General features: G+C 36.3%; 1 protein-coding gene across 1 annotated transcript in view; it reads right to left on the bottom strand.

Annotated features, from left to right (window-relative positions):
* Window positions 1-230: 230 nt before the first annotated feature.
* The window catches only part of FAM199X (family with sequence similarity 199, X-linked), a 33,123-nt gene continuing 14,810 nt past the window's right edge, over window positions 231-18,543 (bottom strand). The window contains exons 2-6 of the mRNA XM_004388911.1: window positions 12,941-13,160; window positions 5,610-5,759; window positions 5,197-5,358; window positions 3,290-3,556; window positions 231-2,046 (exon numbers count right to left, since the gene is read on the bottom strand). Coding sequence (XP_004388968.1) covers window positions 1,876-2,046; window positions 3,290-3,556; window positions 5,197-5,358; window positions 5,610-5,759; window positions 12,941-13,160 — 970 coding nt within the window. The 3' untranslated portion in view covers window positions 231-1,875. The remainder of the gene's footprint in view (window positions 2,047-3,289; window positions 3,557-5,196; window positions 5,359-5,609; window positions 5,760-12,940; window positions 13,161-18,543) is intronic.

Below are 18,543 nucleotides of genomic sequence, written 5' to 3'. Positions count from 1 at the left end.
CTATTTTCCTTGAAGAGTAGGTAAAGAGACTAGCCAATCATTCTTTTTGCTTTTGCTAAGAGCAGGTAGATAATTTACTCCTCTCCATTTATTCTTCCTGTACTTGGAAGGAAAAACATGATCCTTCCTAAGGGTATTGTGGAGTCTAGCCCCAAGCTTTCTTTGGGCCCTCTAAGTTGGTTAGGAGCACCAAACAGGGCAGGAGGAAAAGTCAGAAGAAATACTCAAACTGAAAACTATACACACACATATGCTTTTATCTTAGTAAAACTTTAAAATATGAATTTAGTAGTCTTCAGAATGTTACCACCATACCACAGACCTCAGCAAAGCTGCAATATATTAATTTTTATCCTCAGTTTCCATTATTTGGCCTTCAAGGAACCAAGATGAAATCAAAATTTCAAAAACATGATTGTAAGTGAAGTCTTTTGTCAACTGAGAATTGAGAATTTAGCTTTTAATCTTTTTCTTAATGAGCCACTTGACAGAACAAAAAGTTAAAACAAAAGAAAACGTAGAAATCCATTAACCTCTGTGCTCTAGAGTTTAAACAAACACTGATTACAACTCCTCCTCCTACAGAATCATTATCACCCCCAAAACATTATCCACAATAAAAACAAAACATTAGGAAAATCAGAAAGCAGCTTGATTGTCAGTAGTATCAGTTTCCATCTTTAACCCATGTGAACGTTCAAAGACGTCAGTAGAAGAAAACGATACACACTATTTCTAATATTCATTATAACAAACTCTCTAGGAAAACATTTAAAGTAATGCCATAATTTTTACATTTAAAATTAGAGTTCTATTAATTACCAACAAGTTAAAGTGTCTTCTATATTTCACTGCTTGGTCTATTTCTAGCAATTTATAGAGAAGTTTAACAGAATTTTAAGGGTTTTCATCAGTTAATTTTGAATATGAACTTGTTCACATGCCAGAAGCTGTCATACCAAATATTTTAAAATTAGAGCTGTGCGGAAACAAACAAATGGCCAACAAAAAGAACTTAAGAGAAAATCTGTCTGAGACAGTTTTACAGCCTAAAATTTCAGAAGACCGTGGAAAAGCAGAATCGGTTGTTTTGCCTGATTGCTTTCTCTACTGAATATTAATCACATGGCATCAAATCTAAAATTCAGCTACTAATAACATTATTGCCTCAGTAGTCATCACCTACAGAAAGAATTCTGAATTTACATAAAATGAAAAACAAATCTAACAGGAAAAACATCAGGGCCTGTTCTTCTACCTTTGAGTGAATAATGAATGAAAATAGATAGAACTAAACCAACGAAGGCACTATTGTAAACAGCAAGCCATACTGCCCACTTCAAAAAAAAAGGTTTCTGCTAGGAACTGAGAATCATGCTGTGGCCCTTTGGAAAAAATAAACTAATACTACCAAAAGGAAATTGTGACATTAAGAAGGGAACTGAATTATGATCTCTACACATGTATGTATACTGACATAAATTAGTTGTCAGCAGTACCTTGAAGTGTAACAGTACTAGTCTTTGAAAAAGTCCACTCAACTACTACACAGTTTAAACAGCCAAAACATTTACCTAAGTTAGTGGTTCTTAAACTAGAATGTGTATCAGAATCACCTGGAAAACTTGTTAAAACACCATGCTGGGCCCATCCCCCACAAGGTTTGGGGTTGAGCTGATAATCTGCATTTCTTACCAGTGCCCAGGTGATCCTGGTGCTGCTGACCTGGAGACCACACGGTGAGAACCACTGACCTAAATTATTAATGGTACATCAAGCACAGCCCTAATCAAAATTTTGGTCAAGATGCATGTAAACAAATAAGGATAGAATACTTCAATGCTTGCCTAAGAACACTGATAAATTCACCCTTAATTACATCAAAACATCTACATCTGCTTCGTGGTCTTCCTCAGTCACTTTCAAGGACAGCACTTCTTCATTAAGGAAGAGCCCACTGAGCCTCTCCTTCCGAGCCTGCCTCTGCTCTTTCAGCTGCCTCTTGCGTAAGGCCTTCTGCTGTAACTTCCGCTGCTTGGAACGCTTCTGTCAAAATAAAAAAATTTCTAAATCAGTAAGGTTCAGTTCTGGAAAATCCACCCCACAGGGTTTTATGGATCAAAGTCTATATTTTCAGAATTTTAAGAGATGTTCAAATTTCTCTGCAGTACAATCTCCTTGTTCTAATAAGTGAACCATTGACTTAGACATGAAAATGATTCTTCATGATTATATTTTTATGGTATTTGACCAGCAAATCTTTTGATCAGGAAGGGCTGAAACGTTCTGACTAGTTAGGAGTAACCCGTCATTTCAAAGACTTTTTATCAAATTAAGGTATACTAGTGTCAACGCACAGCAAACACAATTAATACTAGGGAACAATATTGAATACAAATTGTAGATAAAATTGCCAAAATCTCAAAGAATCATGCCGTTTTCATATTTGACAAAGCTTAATACCATTTAAAAGCCCACTAGGAACCCAGTGGGTACTCTATAATCTTTTTGTCACTGGTGAAGTGATGCCAAAAAGGAATGACCACATATCCAGAGAAATCCCTTGGCAACCAACAAAGTTGGCTATGTTTCTGCTGCTTCAGTAAGAGCCAGGGAAGGAATCATTGTGTATCCTGAAGTCACCACTGGGTTCCCAAAGAGTTACAGAGATCCCTTTTATCATCCCTAACTTGGCTCCAAACTCTGTTGACACTGCAGGAACTGAACCCCCCTGCTAAGCATCACAGATCCATTCTGTATACATTTATACCTTCTTTTTTTCCTTAAGTGCCCAACAATATTATACAGAATATTTCCAACTGTGAAAAGAGAAGACAAATGACAGAAAGCATTATACTTTTAAATTAGCTAAGAAGAAACATTCAAGATTAAAACATTAAGAAAACATTTAATACACAAGACATACAGAACACTCATAGGAGCTAATAGACAGCAACATCAGCAACATAGTGAGATTCGCTCAGTAGTGAGTTGCAGTCAATATTGCAATCTTGAGAATCACTCATTATTTTCATCAATTTATCGCACTTAAAACAGACATAGAAATCAGATAAAATTGAATGCAATATTCTTGTGGGTCAAAACAGCGTTTCAAAGCACTCAACATAGAATGCTTTGTTCAACAGCAGAGCATCCTGCTTGTTCAATTAAAACCAAAACCCACAGGCATCTAGATAGCAGGATAATTTTAACTCCTCAAGAAATTTATATGAAGAAGTACTAATGTTTATATTGAAAGGTAAAACTTTGTATTGATTAGACGTTTTACTTTTGAATCCCGAATCCGCTCTGCTGCACTTGCAGACAGGTTGCTGTCACTGTGTGCTCGACTCATGTTGGCACTGGAGTTTGAAGCAGAGTTTCCAACACTGGACCCACTGCTGCTTGCAGAACTGACCATGCTGGCACTGCTGCTGCTGGCACTGGCACTGGCACCGCTCACTCCACTGGTGCTTGCACAACTAAAGTTGCTTCTCTTCCAGGCCTCTCTTGCAGGCCGTTGGCGAGGGCTATGCTCCTTGATATAGTTTCTGACCTATGAACACACAGACAAAAAGTGGTCAGCATTGAACCTTGATGGTCTACCCTCAAAGTGCTAGAGAAAAAAATATTGCACTGAATTTTAAGAATTGTCAAAGTCACTGCAGAAGAAGAATCCTGATCAAAAGGGGGAAAATGCAGACAGAATTTCAAATTCTCATGGAATCCAGACTTTCTGAAGCCATAGAGGCTTGGACGAACCCCTGAAACTATTGCCCTGAGATAATCTTTAAACGTTAAACTGAAAGTGCCCCCTGAAGTCTTCTTAAAACAAATCAACAGTTTAGCTTAACTAGTAAAGAATGTCTGCCTTGACTAGTAAAGAATGTCTGCTCTTTCAAGATCTATCTGTATGGGATCAAACTCACAACAGCAACTCGAAAGGTTAGAAAGGAAACTTAGGGGGCACCGAGTGTACATTAATGGGGAGAAACAACATGGAAAACGAGGGGAAGAATGGTTATACAACTCAAAGAATGTAATCAATGCCACTGAATTGCACATGTAGAAATTGTTGAATTGGTGTAAGTTCTGCTGTGTATATTCTCAAAATCAGGAAAATAAATTATATTTTTAAAAAGCGCTATAGATGTATATAGGCAGAATATAAGGGCAAAAGAAATCTCTAAATGTAGAAACGAGTGCCAGAAAAATTGGCAATGTTTAAAATTCTAGAAAATCTGATACAGAACTAGATTTTTAAAGCATATAAAATATGTAAATGAAGGTTACTGGCCTCCAGAATTTAGGGTTCTAAGAAAATAACACTCTGAAATAGAAGCTAACAATAAAATAAAATGAATGAGATTAGCCATTTTTTAAAGTCTCCACTTAAGATGATTTGACCAAGTTGCTGATTATATCTAAGACAAGAGTGTTTCCTAAATCCTAGCTAGGGGCCAAGGGCACCTGTCTTCAACTCCAAGGCATCAATTTATCAGTCTACTGGAAAATCGCCTGGAATGCAGAAAATTATAGTATGTCTGTTGGGAGGAAATGCTGAAATGATAGAAATTTTCCCTGCATAATGATAAACGCAAAAACTAACAAAACAAACCACGAAAGTAGAACATAAGAACATAAATATTTATCCAATCACCTACCAGAGGAAAAGAAAGCAGGAAAGTTTATATTTAGAAGATACCAGAAATGCATATTTACATGGCACAGGGAAAATTCATTCAGTTTTACTCTATCCAAACTCAATATTCCTTAAGACTATTCAAAAGTCCCTCTGCTCAGATGTTAGTTTAGCTAAACCAAAGTATAGCTCTCATTAATCAGTATTTTGACTCTGTCAAACAGTCTCTTTTAAGTTGAGTTAGAATAAATCAATACCGTAGCCTGACCACCCCCTGAGTGATGAAATTAAAGTTTCAAAGATTACACAATTGAAGAGCAGGTTCTAGATCCACACTGGCCCCTGACAAGTCCTGCCAGGTGTGATGTACACAGAACTTTTTAAAACCACAATGTGTTCTATAATAGTGCCATCATTTTTTTTTCTAACAATACATTTCACAGTGGTGAATTTGATCTTAATTACCTATGTATTTACATATTATTATTCAATTCTACGTTTTAGAGTAGTATTTTCAATAGCTGTACAATCTGCTGTTGTTTTTCTTTACATACCTGCTTCAGTTTTTCATCTGTGAGACAGTTAAGTTCAATAATAAACTCACTGTCTGTAGGGGAGATTTGAGCAGAAGGATCAATGATTTTAATAATATCAAGTTGCTCCCGAAGACCCATCTCAGTACTGACTTTACGACTCAGATACTCAATATATTCCACCTATGTGACGAAAAATTACAGAAAACAAAATCAATGCTAAAACTTCTGATCCTTTAGTATGTCATTTATAATGTGTTTACATATGAGAAGCACTTAATATTGTATTTGTTCCCTGCAAAACATTTAGTTAAAGTTCAGATTCAGATTTACTAAGCAATTCACATTTACCCAGCAGCTTTAAATGGGCAATAAAGTGTGCGTCACCTATTCTCCACACATATGCTTTTAATTAAGAATGATGAGATCCCTACCTGCTCATCATTTGTCATTGCACTCCAAGGAAGTTCATCTAAATTCCGGTGTTTGTTTTTCTTTTTTGGAAGCAGGCAAGGTGAACTTGGAATACTGGGTATGACATCAGAAAGCACATCACTCCCACTGGCAATGTCACTGCCTGGTAACTTTGTAAAAATAAAGAGGCGGGGATGGTTAGGGAAAGCAATTTTTTTTTACATTTTAAATACCACAGCATATTTCACATTGATTAAAAGTTACTTTAACATCAGACTAATGGCGAATATAGACTACTAAGAGGACATTAATTCTTATCATGCCTATTTTAGACAAAGCAGCAACGTCAACATACTCTTTGTATACATTCACTCATTCAATTAAATATATTTTCCAAAAGCACAAAATCATAATCAAGACTTGTTAATATGCTAACTTAAGAGTCAATCATCAAGGTTTTTAATTTGTGAATTAGGAGCACTGATCTATATCACAGGAGACCTGACAGAACTGCACTAACTGGCGTATTACTAGATACTAGCCTCCGTACCGCCAATACAAAGCTAACTAAATCATGGTCTTTGTCCTCAAGTCTGTATCAACAAGCTCAAGACAATTAAAATAAAGAGCTACCTTTTAGCTAAATAACAGACTGGCTCACAAAATAAAGAATATCACCCATGAGTACTGTGCTCCTTTAAAAAATCATCGATATGAGACCAAATGGTCAACAATTACTCTAAAGCAAAGATGAGAAGGTAAGGGGGCAGGGAAACTAGATTAATGGAAACGGAACAACCAGAATGGAAATAATGAGAATGTTCACATATTGTGAAGAATGTAACCAATATCACTGAACAATCTGTGTAGAAATTGTTGAATGAGAACCTACTGTGTAAACCTTCACTGAAAACACAATAGTGTTATTTTTTTAAAAAGTTTAAAGATACTGTTAATATAAAGCAAAACACTTTACAGACCAAAAGCATTGTAAATGAAAAGTGAGAAAAAAATAAAAGACAAAGTGTAGACAAAGGAGAAATACAAGAAACCCTAACAGAAAATCAAATCAGTTTAAAGTGAGATGAATAACAAAAACATGTTCTAAATTTTATATTGCCTATTAAAAACCAATAAATACTATCAATTAGAATGGATTTAATTTGAAACAAATGTATGTAAGTCATTCAACAAAAACATGAATTATTTTCTTCTACAAGGACTATGTAACAATTTTCAAAGATACTGGTTTCATTTTTACAAGCTACAAAACAGCCGTTTTTGTTGTTGTTGTCTTTTGGTTTTACGAAGTTTGTAATTATATCTGAACTCTGGATGATTACTAGACTTTTGAAGTTACCAAAACAGAAGAGCTACATTAGGCATGAAGACTACCGCAATCACATGTATTTGGATTCCTATTGTACGAACGGCATTAAAATAGGTACAGTGGATATAAAGGTGTATAAGTCATGGCCCTGACAGAACTTTATACTCTACTTGGGAAGGCAATACAGTATCACAAATATTCAATTATACAACATAGCACCTAACAAATGCTAGGTTTGAGATAGCAGATCTTCAATGGAAATATCTAGCAACAGGTTGAAGCTACAGGATTAAAGTTTGAGAGAGCTACAAGGGACTGCAGGCAGGCAAACTGGGGAGTCAACTGAATACAAGTGATGAGTGAAGCCACAAAAATGGGGCTGATCACTATGCAAGGTGAACCATGACATTCTGAGTAAAACTGTTAGGAAGAAAGCATTATTTCTACATTCCCATAAGTAGCTACTACTCTTAAAAGTCACATTTTCACTTTGACAGTCGTTGATAAATCCAAGTGTGTAAGAGACTTCCAACAATTTGTATCACTTTCTTTAAAATCCCATTAACTAACACTGCTTGAATTGTTCGCCCTTTAGCCCTGGTGGCACAGTGGTTAAGAGCTCAGCTGCTAACCAAAAGGTCAGCAGTTTGAATCCACCAGCTGCTCCTTGGAAACCCTATGGGGCAGTTCTACTCTGTCCTATAGGATCGCTAAGAGTCGGAATTGACTCAATGGCAATGGGTTTTGTTTTGGGTTTTTTGTATCCCTAACATAGGAGCCCTGGTGGCAAAGTGGTTAAAGACCTTGGCCGTTAACTGAAAGGTCAGTAGTTCAAACCCACTAGCTGCTCCACAGGAAAAAGATGTGGCAGTCTGCTTCCTTAAAGATTTACAGTCTTGGAAACCCTGTGGGGGAGTTCTACTTTTGTCCTATAGGGTCACTATAAGTCTGAATTGACTCGACCGCAACAGGTTTGTGTTTATCCGTAACATTATCTAGTTGGTGCTATGAAAGGATTTTTGCTGAATGCACCAGTGAAAGCCATCTCTTTTTCAGGCTTTAATGGCAAAAAAGAAAACACTATGCTATTTTCTCTTTGAAAGCCTTCAAACCACAACATCACTGCCTTAAAGATTTCTCTGAAGTCCCTAAAACAAGATGAAACACCCCTTAACAGATGAAAGGTCTCCCCTACTTCAAGCGCCTTTGATAAATTAAAGGAACTCACAAAATGCCTATACTTTCAAAATTTAAGAAAAATTTTCATCTAAATCTTTAGTATCTGTCAGTTTCCAAGATATACACTAAGCACTTAAATTTGTGCCTTTAATTCTGTTTGTTTGTGGCAACTGGGTTGTAAAAAGGGCAACGGTTCTTTGCCCACTTTTTCACAGAGAAGTAAAAAGAGCCCAGAGAGAGTTCCAGTCCCAGCTCCCCAGCTCAGTAGCTGTGTGATTTTGTGTCAGTTAGTTCACTTCTTTGAACATAAGTGTCTTCAGTAAAATGTGGTTAATGCCATCATCTCAAAGGATTATAGAGAGCTTTAAATGAGATAACATGCCTGGAACGCAGGTGACACTCAATATACTGATGTATTTTTCTTTTTCCATCTCTTGCCATGCTTTTTGACCCTAAAAAAGGAGGAAGCACAAATTCTTAAGCAATGCCACATGTTGCTGCGGTGACTGGGTTGTTTCACAAAGCAGTCTTTCAGAATGGCAAAAGGAGAAAAAGGAAAAAGACATTTAGGTAAGGAGAATAATAAAATCAAACGAAGGAAAAAAAGGGGGTAAGGTTAAGGAGGCTAATATGATTAAAACAGAAAATCTGTGCCAGGGACTTGAAAGCTCAACAGAAGAACCAGAAGCTATTATATGTTATGTAGAAGTGGGCCGATAACATTTTCTAAGTAGAAGTAGTAACTTGATGAAATTCGTCATGCGTGAAGACTAGTTAAAAAACAGCACAAGGGCAAAATAAGAGTGTGGAAAGATTGGAATTAGACAGGAAGTTCTTGTGATCTAGGCCTGGAGTAAGATAAACAAAGGAGTCTCTGAGTGGTGCAAATGGCTAAAGCGCTCGGCTACTAACCAAAAGGTTGAAGGTTTTAGAGTCCACTCAGAGGCACCTTGGAAGAAAGGCCTGGCGATCTACTTCCAAAAAAATCAGCCATTAAAAATCCTATGGAGCACAGTTCTACTCTGACACATGTGGGGTCACCATGAGTCAGAATCTACTGGACAATACCTGGTTAAGATAAGCAAAAATGGAAAGAAAAAGAAGAGTAGATGTGTAATTTTTCTAAGAAAATTTACAAAGCTGCTTGATAAATGAATGGATAAGGGTAACAGTCAGACACATCAAGATCAGAAGAAAACTGGTGACATTTCAGTCATACAACCCACCCACACAGCAAGAGAACTGAAGCAATATTACAGATCTTCCTGTCCAACACCCTTATTTTACAAATAAGGAAAATGATGTCCAGGCAGAATTCAGAGTAGGACAAAAGTCCAGTGCTCCCAACTATGCCATGCAGTCTTGTCGTGTAGTTTGGAATGAGAGAAGAATGAAGTTTGGGATACAGAGAGCTTGTGGTGATAATGGGAGAAGCACGCACAAGTGTCCTTTGAACAGACAATCATCATTTTCACTACTGTATAAAATGTGTCATAAAGCAGAGCCTAGTTTTTCCCGTGGAAACACTGTAATTGGAAATTGTATTACTGACCAGCAACTCAGCAGCAGATGACAGGTTTGCATTAAACAATAAGGTCATCCAAGTGGAAAGGTCAAGTAGTCAGCTGGAGATATGGAATTAGAGCAATAGATGTATAGGAGAATTAATTATATTGGCTCTTGTATATTTATCAGACCAGCAATTATCCATTTTACAGCTGATAATATATTTCAGAATAAAAATGCTTAATAACTCCTATCCCACACTATTCAGGACAACAATATTTGGCATGTTTATATTATAATCAGTAATTGTGACAAGTAGGGAGAATTAAATCAAACCTCTGCCATATTTTTTGCAAGATGCAGCAGAACTTTACAAGTTAGCTCATTTCTATAACAGCTGATGTGTAATTTCAGATTATACCTCTAGGTTTCAAGTGCGACAGCTGAATTACTCACTCTTTAAATTTTCTATGCTCTCTTGCTCAACAAAAGAAATAATTTCTTAAGCTCTAAGAGTAGTCAAATATATCTTAACAATAAAAGGACTACAGGCACAGAACACTATCAGCAAAACTAAGATGCTACTTCATTCTAAAGTTAAAATCCAGCCTTATAAGTAGTTAACATTTCTCTTCCCAGAGAATCTATGAATCATTTGTATTTACTTTTGTAGTAACTGAAACATCAGTTTTTTAAAAAAGATTTAAACAGATGCAGTTTTTATCACAACAGAGGTAATAAGAATCTTCAAACTATAGTAAACAATTTTTAGTCTATATTAATTCTAACATATAATTAGTAATTATCCTCTTGGATAATTTACTGCTCATCATTATGAGGTCCCTCAAAGACAAGAGAGAGCATTTTAAACCTTTCAGTATATTTAAATAGCAAATATCCATGGTAACAGAGTACCCACACTCCAATTTCAGAAGAGGGAAAACACATTACTAAGGCAGGCTTGATTTTTGTTCTGATGTTGTAGTCACTCATGTACATTAACAGTAAGTGGCTGGAGGTAGTTTTCCACTCTACTCATGAAATGGGTGAAAAAGAGAGCAATTAAAAACAGCAAACGCTTGCATTTTGCAACATTACAGATGGTAAGAGCTCCAGACACATCACATGAAATATGCACAAAAATATTTTCAGAATTACCAGGACTCCATGTGATTATTATGCTTTATTAAGAATCCTTGTAGTCTGATTTTAAATATAAAGTGATCTTTAAAAAAAAAAAAAAAACACTGAAGAATAAAAAGGTACACACACAAAGATCCTCACTGCTGTATTATATATAATAGAAAAAAACTGAAACAGATGTAAATAGGGGAATGGTTTCACAAGTTCTGGTACATCTAGTAGCAGGAATATTATGCAGCCATTAAAAAATGTATTATGAAGATCACAAAAAAGTTTATATGTTAAATAAGAAAAACTTGTTACAAACCCCACAGCTATCATCACACTCAATGGTGTAAGACTGAAAGCTTTCACACTAAGATCAGGAACAAGACAAGGATGCCTGCTCTCACCACTGCTAGTTTTAGCCAGAGCAATCAGGCCAAGAAAAAAATAAATAAAAGGCATCCAAATCAGAAAGGAAGAGATAAAACTATCTCTATTCATAGACGACATGATCCTATATATAGAAAATCTCACAGAATCTACAAGGAAGCTACTGGAGCTAATAAATGAATTCAGCAAAGCTGCAGGGTACAACATCAACACAAAAGAATCAGTTGTTTCTGCACACCAGCAACGAACAATCTGAAAAGGAAATTTAAAAAAAAATTCCATTTACATTAGCATCTAAAAGAATAAAATACCAAGCAATAAATTTAACCAGGGAGGTGAAAGACTTGTACACAGAAAACTACAAAACATTGTAGTTGTAAAAAGAAAATAAAGAAGATCCAAATACATGGAAAGACATCCTGTGTTCATGAATTGGAAAACTTAATATTGTTAAGATGACAATACCACCCAAAGTGATATAAAGATTCAACACAATCCCTATCCAAATTCTAAATACCTAATTTGCAGAAACAGACAAGCTAATCCTAAAATTCATATGGAATTGCAGGACATTCTGAATAGCCAAATCAATCTTGATAAAGAACAAAGTGGAAGGACTCACAATTCCCAATTTCAAAACTTACTACAAAGCTACACTAATCAAAACATGTGGTACTGACATAGGATAGAAATACAGACTAATGGAATAGAATTGAAAGTCCAGAAATAAACCCATACATCTGTGTTCATCTGATTTTTGACAAGGGTACTAAGACCATTCAATGGGGAAAGAATTTCTTCAACAAATGGTGCTGGGGCAACTGGATAGCCACAGGCAAAGAATGAAGTTGGACGCCTAGCTGAACAGGCTGAAGTACAATCCCATTTGTATGTGTGCGTTTTTAACGATATGTAAACATACTTATATCTGCATAAGCTCTTAAAAGTGGTAACTCCAGCAAAGTGGAACTGGAAGATTTTATTTTTAATTTTAGGCCATTCTGTGTTCTTTGATTTTTATAATAAAAAGATGTGTGAAATAAAATTTGATTCCTCTTGTGGAATACAACTTGGACTATTTAGATGGCTTTCGAACATAGTAGACGTCATGTGTCTGTAGGAAAAAAACGCTGTATGCTAGAAAAGCTTCTTTAAAATGCTATTGTCTTTTACAATCAGAAAATGCATGTCACAATAACACAATCTACATTTTCTGAAAGATTACAGTCATTACAAAGCAACATTTTCAAATGATTTACCATAAAGCCATTTCACATGGTTATATGTATGTACCACAAGAAGGAAAAACACTAACAAAAAACACCTCTCCATACAAGGAGAATAAACAATGAAAAATTATACTGCATTTCTGATAACAGAATAAAAAATTATGTACTTATGGTAATAATGGTTTCTCATCTTAGATATATGACATGACCCTGATACGAGGATATTGTGCCTAGAAGGACACAAAGGCTATTTATTATAATGTAGAAAGAGTACATCTGCTTGGATTCATGCATAGAAAGGCACTGATGATATATAATAATATTATACATTATACATTATACAAGTATTAAATTACATGAAAATCTACAAAAGGACATCTGTAGCATCAGAGGCCTAAAAGGTACATTAACAAACATAAAGGATACATATTCCATCTAATTCTTAACCTTCAAATGTGCTGGCAGAAAATCACCAGGATTCAATAAACACTGGAGAAATCTACTTTGAAATAGAGGTGAAAACATCAAAACACAAATGCATACTTCTATTTATGAATCAATGATGCTAATAAAAGAAAAAAATATCTACCTGCCATTCAAACTCACTATCTGACCAGTCCCAGTAAGTGCTAATAGAAGAGGAGACATCACTGCAGACACTCCCCTCGGGGAATAAATCAAAAGAAGTGAAGTCTTGATCATCTAACAGGGAATAGCAATCATCTTGATCTCCAACAGAAACTGATGAAAACAGCTCCTCACTGCATTCTGAGCTGGCAACACTTGTTCCACAAGAAGTCAAGTTCCACCTTCAAAAACACAACACAAAAGAAATCACAACAGGAACTATACAATTCTAAGGTATTAATGTGAAATATGGCTATATTTTTAGGTATGACAGTGATATTGTGATTATTTTCAAAGCGTCTGTCTTTTTAGGACATATAATAAAATATTTATGAATGAAATACATCTGGGATTTGCCTCAAAATAATAAGGAAGGTGGTCAGGGAATGGGTAGGAGATGAAGCACGTTGCCATATGTGAATAATTGTTAAAGCTGTGTGATGGGTGCATAGGGTTCACTATGCTACTCTCTCTACTCTTGTATCTACCTGAAATTTTTTATGAAAAAATTCAAATAAAGAAAAATATATCTAAACAAGGAATAAAGTAAAACCTTCATCCATTAGGAAAAAAAAAAAAACGTTATGAGTAAGCTCTGGAGTCAGACTGAGTTCAAATTCCTGCTGTCACTCCCTGTTTGATCTTCAGCAAGTCACAACCTCTCTAAGCCTGGGTCCTCATCTTTAAAATTGGGTTATTGTGAGGACTACATGAGAATGTATGTAGAGCACTTAGCACAGTGTAACACATAAAAGTGCTCAATATACGATCTATTATTAAATTAAAAGAGGGAGGCCATTCCCAGGTAGAGAAAAGCACCAACAAAGTACACAGGTAGAAGTTTAAAAAGTGTCTCTTGTATTTAAATAACTTTTACGTATTAGTTATACAGACTCATTGAAAAGATTTTAGAATAAGAGTGAAGGAAATTAAAATGATCAATAATTTCATTACCCAGCAATAATCCTTAGTATTTTCGTACTTTTTTCCTACATGCATATATATTTATATACAAAATTAGGAATCATTCTGCATACATACATATTTTAGTATTCTGCTTTTGTTTTCACTTAACATTATAGACTGAACATTTCCCCAAGTATATTACTTGAAATATTTGAATGACTATATATTTATTACTCCATTTATTGAATGTATCATAATTTAGTTAACCTTATTCCTGCAAAAATATTTAGGTCATTTCTAATGTTTTGTTCACTATGACAAATAATATTGAGATGAGCCTTCTTGTTTATTATTATTTGTCCAAATACATATTCTCTCAGGATAGATTGCTTGAAAGGAAAGTACTGGGTTAAAGACTATTAACACTTTCAAGGTTCTTGGCACATCTAGTCAAATGTTGTCAGGTGCCATTGAGTCGGTTCCGACTCAGAAACCCTAGGTACAATAGAACGAAACATTGCCCGGTCCTGCACCATCCTCACAATCGTTGCTATGGTTGAGCCCCTTGTTGCAGCCACTGTGTCAATCCATCTTGTCGAGGGTCTTCCTCTTTTTCGCTGACCCTCTACCAAGCATGATGTCCTTCTCCAGGGACGGGTCCCTCCTGATAGTGTCGCATTCACTGTCAAAAAGAACATTTCAAGATCTATCCTGAAGTACAACGCTGTCAGTGATAGGATAATATCCACACGCCTACAAGGAAGACCAGTTAATACAACCATTATTCAAATTTACACACCAACCACTAAGGCCAAAGATGAAGACATTGAAGATTTTTACCTACTTTCGCAGTCTGAAATTGATCAAACATGCAATCAAGAGGCATTGATAATTACTGGTGATTGGAATGTGGAAAGTTGGAAACAAAGAAGAATAGGCAGTTGGAAAATACGGCCTTAGTGATAGAAACCACACCAGCACAATAGAATTTTGCAAGACCAATGACTTAATCATTGCAAATCTAGTCAAATACCTTTTTGAAAGGCTGCAAACCAAAACCAATTTACACTCCCTAGAGCAGAATTTAAAAGTGCTCACTGCACCACACCCTTAACAGCAAGGGGATTTTTTTTAAAAACATTTTTATATCAATGTTTATTTTTAAAAAAGTAAGATCAAAATTATTAATTAGCCATAAATAGTACATGTAGAAACTGTTAAATTGGTGTATGTTTTGCTGTGTATATTCTCAAAAATGAAATAAATAAAATTATATTAAAAATATTTATTAGTCATTTTGCAATAGGGTTTTTGTGTGTGTTAATGTTTTCCTTACTGATTTTTATGAGAGTTCTATACGCATTAAGAGTAATAACCCTTTACAGTATTTGTTGAAAGTTTTTTTTTTTTTGGTCTTGAAATCTATTAATATTTTCCTTTGTAAATTTCCACTAGTTTTACACTATTAACTAGATAATTATCACTGCTTTGGCAGCAGCATACGGAATTGATCCTTAAGATAATGATTCAGTATTTCCGATACTAATAAGCTACTGAAATAATGACTTCCTGAAGAAAAGCTTGTTATTTACCTATTATTCAATTGTTTCTCATCCTTCCTTAAATCCAGTTTTTCTTGATGTATGTACCTCATTTTTTAACTTCCTCACCTTATTTTGTATGATTAGTCTTAATTCAGGTTCTTGATTTACAAAATTTGGGCAGCCTGAAAAATTTTATGGCACCTTTTCCTTTGAGCTACCTTTCCTTTGGAAAGGAAAAGCCTTGAAACACACACACACACACACACACACACACACACACATACACACACACACGCAAATCTATTATACTTCAGTAAACATAAAAGCAGGTATCAATGGAAATTTTATAAATAGGCAAGAAATAACCTTTTTATCCAAGGATCCTAAAATATCTAGTAAGATTATTTAGTTTCATCACATGCTTACTGGGTAGGCAGCAACTTCATTTTTAAAAAACCAACAAACCTAGTACAAATTAACCAAATTGCCCAGGTCTTGCAATACGGCAATATAAAAGCTGTGAATGGCAATCACATGTTCTGTCCCGGAGACAGTAAACCGCATCTCCATTGTGTCCTGAACAAACTATTTTTCTCTTTTGTATTCAAACTGCATGTACCTTTTTTACCTTTATTCATTCATCCATTCAACAAACATTTTAGTCAGTATCTTCTACGTGACAGGTACTGTGTTAGTTGCTAGGAAAAACTGTTAGATAATTGTTTTCAGTGGGAATTTCTTTTCAGCTTGTAAAATTTCTGTAAAAAATTGTTTCCCTCTGTCATGGTTTGAATTACGTCCCCCCAAAAATTGTGTATCCATTTGGCTAGGCCATAATTCCTGGTACTGTGTGATTTTCCTGTATGTTGTAAACCTGCCTCTGTGATGTTCATGAGGGAGGATGGGTGGCAGTCGTGTTAGTAATGCAGGGCCTGATGTACAAGACTGGATTGTGTCCTGAGGCAATCTCTTGAGATATAAAAGACAGAAGTGAGCAGTGAGACAGGGGGATCTCATACCATCAAGAAAGCAGTGCCAGGAGCAGAGCGTGTCCTTTGGACAGAGGTCCCTGCGCCGAGAAGCTCCTAGTCCAGGGGAGCACTGATGAGAAGGCCGACAGAGAGAAAGCCTTCCCCTGGAGCTGACACCCTGAATTTGGACTGTTAGCCTACTTTGACTGTGAGGAAATAAACTTCTCTTTGTTAAAGCCATCCACGTGTGGTATTTCTGTTATAGCAGCACTAGATGACTAAGACACCCTCCAAGTTCCTTGGTTTGTGCTCTGACCTTTGGGTAAAATCAGTACATTCCTCAGCTTTCCAGACTCACAACTACATACCAGGATTCTGGATATTCTCAGAAGCCTTTGTTTTGTTTTGTTTTGTTTTTGTTCTTGTTGGTGGTAGTGGTTTTGTTGTTTTGTATCTTTCGTTTTTTAAATTAACAGTGGAAAAGAAATTGTGCTCACGATGAAACAAATCACCTCAAACAACAAAAACACAGTATTTTTTACTATTAAAATATTTCTTAATTCTGTACCTAGGGTTTACAAAGATTATTTTTATTACTTTTTGAAGGCAATGTAGATAAACACAAAGTAGGAATTACCTTAAGTCATGGCTGGTGGGAGTATAAATTAGCATAATCTTTCTGGAAAACAATTTGGCAGTGTATCTATATCAAGAGCTTTAAAAAGGTTCATTCTTTTGGACATAGTAATTCCTCTTCTAGGAACCTATCCCTTTCCCCAACAGAAATATAGAAAAAAGATGTGTGTGTACAAACATGTCCACCACAAAATTATTTAAAATAGCCAAAAAGGGGCTTCTGGGCAACATGGCGCTACAGACAGAACCACTATGCCATCCCTCCACAGCAAAGATCCGAAAAACTAAGCCAAACAGAGAAAACGTCGATCCTGAAACCCTAAGCATCAAACAAAGAGATAAAGAACTTAGCCAAGCACCAAATGGAGTAAGAAACTGACAGAGAAAAGAGAATGAGGAGAGACACATGCAGAGGTCCCCTATCAGCTAACGCAACACAGATCCACTATATTGGACTCCGATCGGAGATCGGTGAACAGGGAGTACAGGAAAGCAGCTTCACGGAGCTTCCAGGAGACAGAACAACCGATAAACAGCAATATACACTTTCCCACCTCCCACCCTTCTTCACCCCCACTCAGCCTCCTCTGCTTCCTGTGGCCACAGTCTCTTAGCTGAGAAGCACCAGCTTCACCCCAATGATGCTTGGATTCCACCCACCCACACTGGCTGGCTGGCTCCCTGAGTGCCATTTGTTGGCTGCTGGTGTTGCTTTTTTCCACTTCTTTAGATTTCTACCATACCTCTCACCACCTGCCTCTCTTTTCTCTCAAATACCTGGCAGACCTCGCAGCTGCACTGGTGGGATCCCCGGGGACTTTGCTTTTCTTTTTTCTAATTTTTATTTATTCATTTTTCTTTTCTTCTTCTCCTTTTTATTTTTCTCCATTTCTCAGTCTCTCATCTTCCCACTCCAACGGCAAGCTCCCCTACCACTCTATTTTGTTTGTTGGTATGTTCTTGGCTCTGTTCCTCTCTCTTCTCTCCCATACCCATCTTAGCTCCACACATCACAATCTCCCCCCTCCATCCTGCCTATCTACAATGTGCGCTGAACATCACACCTCCAAGCAGCACAGGCATGGCCTACCAGAACCTGTCCTGCACTAATTACCAACAAGCCCTGTTAGCCCTAGTACGTGCCACAAAAAAAAAACCAACCCAGCAACACCTCTTCAGCTAGACCTGCCCTGCTGTACCATATCTGAGCAATTGACTCTGCCAATTGGAGAAGGAAGTGAAAAGTATCATGCCCAAAGACAAGCAAACAACAAAGAACACACAGCCTGCCTGCTCAGACATAACTAAATAAAGCAAAAAAGCAGGACAAAACAAACAAATCTACAATCAATAAACGAGGATAATAACTACCAAAAGCCCAGAAGACAGCAAACAATATCAAAATATTTACAAAAACAGGACAGGATAGTTCCAGTAGGTGTCCGAAATAAAACACCAGATGACCTTCCAGTAGAAGAAAAGGCACTAGAACTACATGACAAGGAATT

This window comes from Trichechus manatus, unplaced genomic scaffold (assembly GCF_000243295.1).
Source record: "Trichechus manatus latirostris isolate Lorelei unplaced genomic scaffold, TriManLat1.0 scaffold00221, whole genome shotgun sequence".
Lineage (NCBI taxonomy): Eukaryota > Metazoa > Chordata > Mammalia > Sirenia > Trichechidae > Trichechus > Trichechus manatus.
Note: the sequence above shows the minus strand (reverse complement) of the source record. Positions and strands in the feature narration are given on the sequence as shown.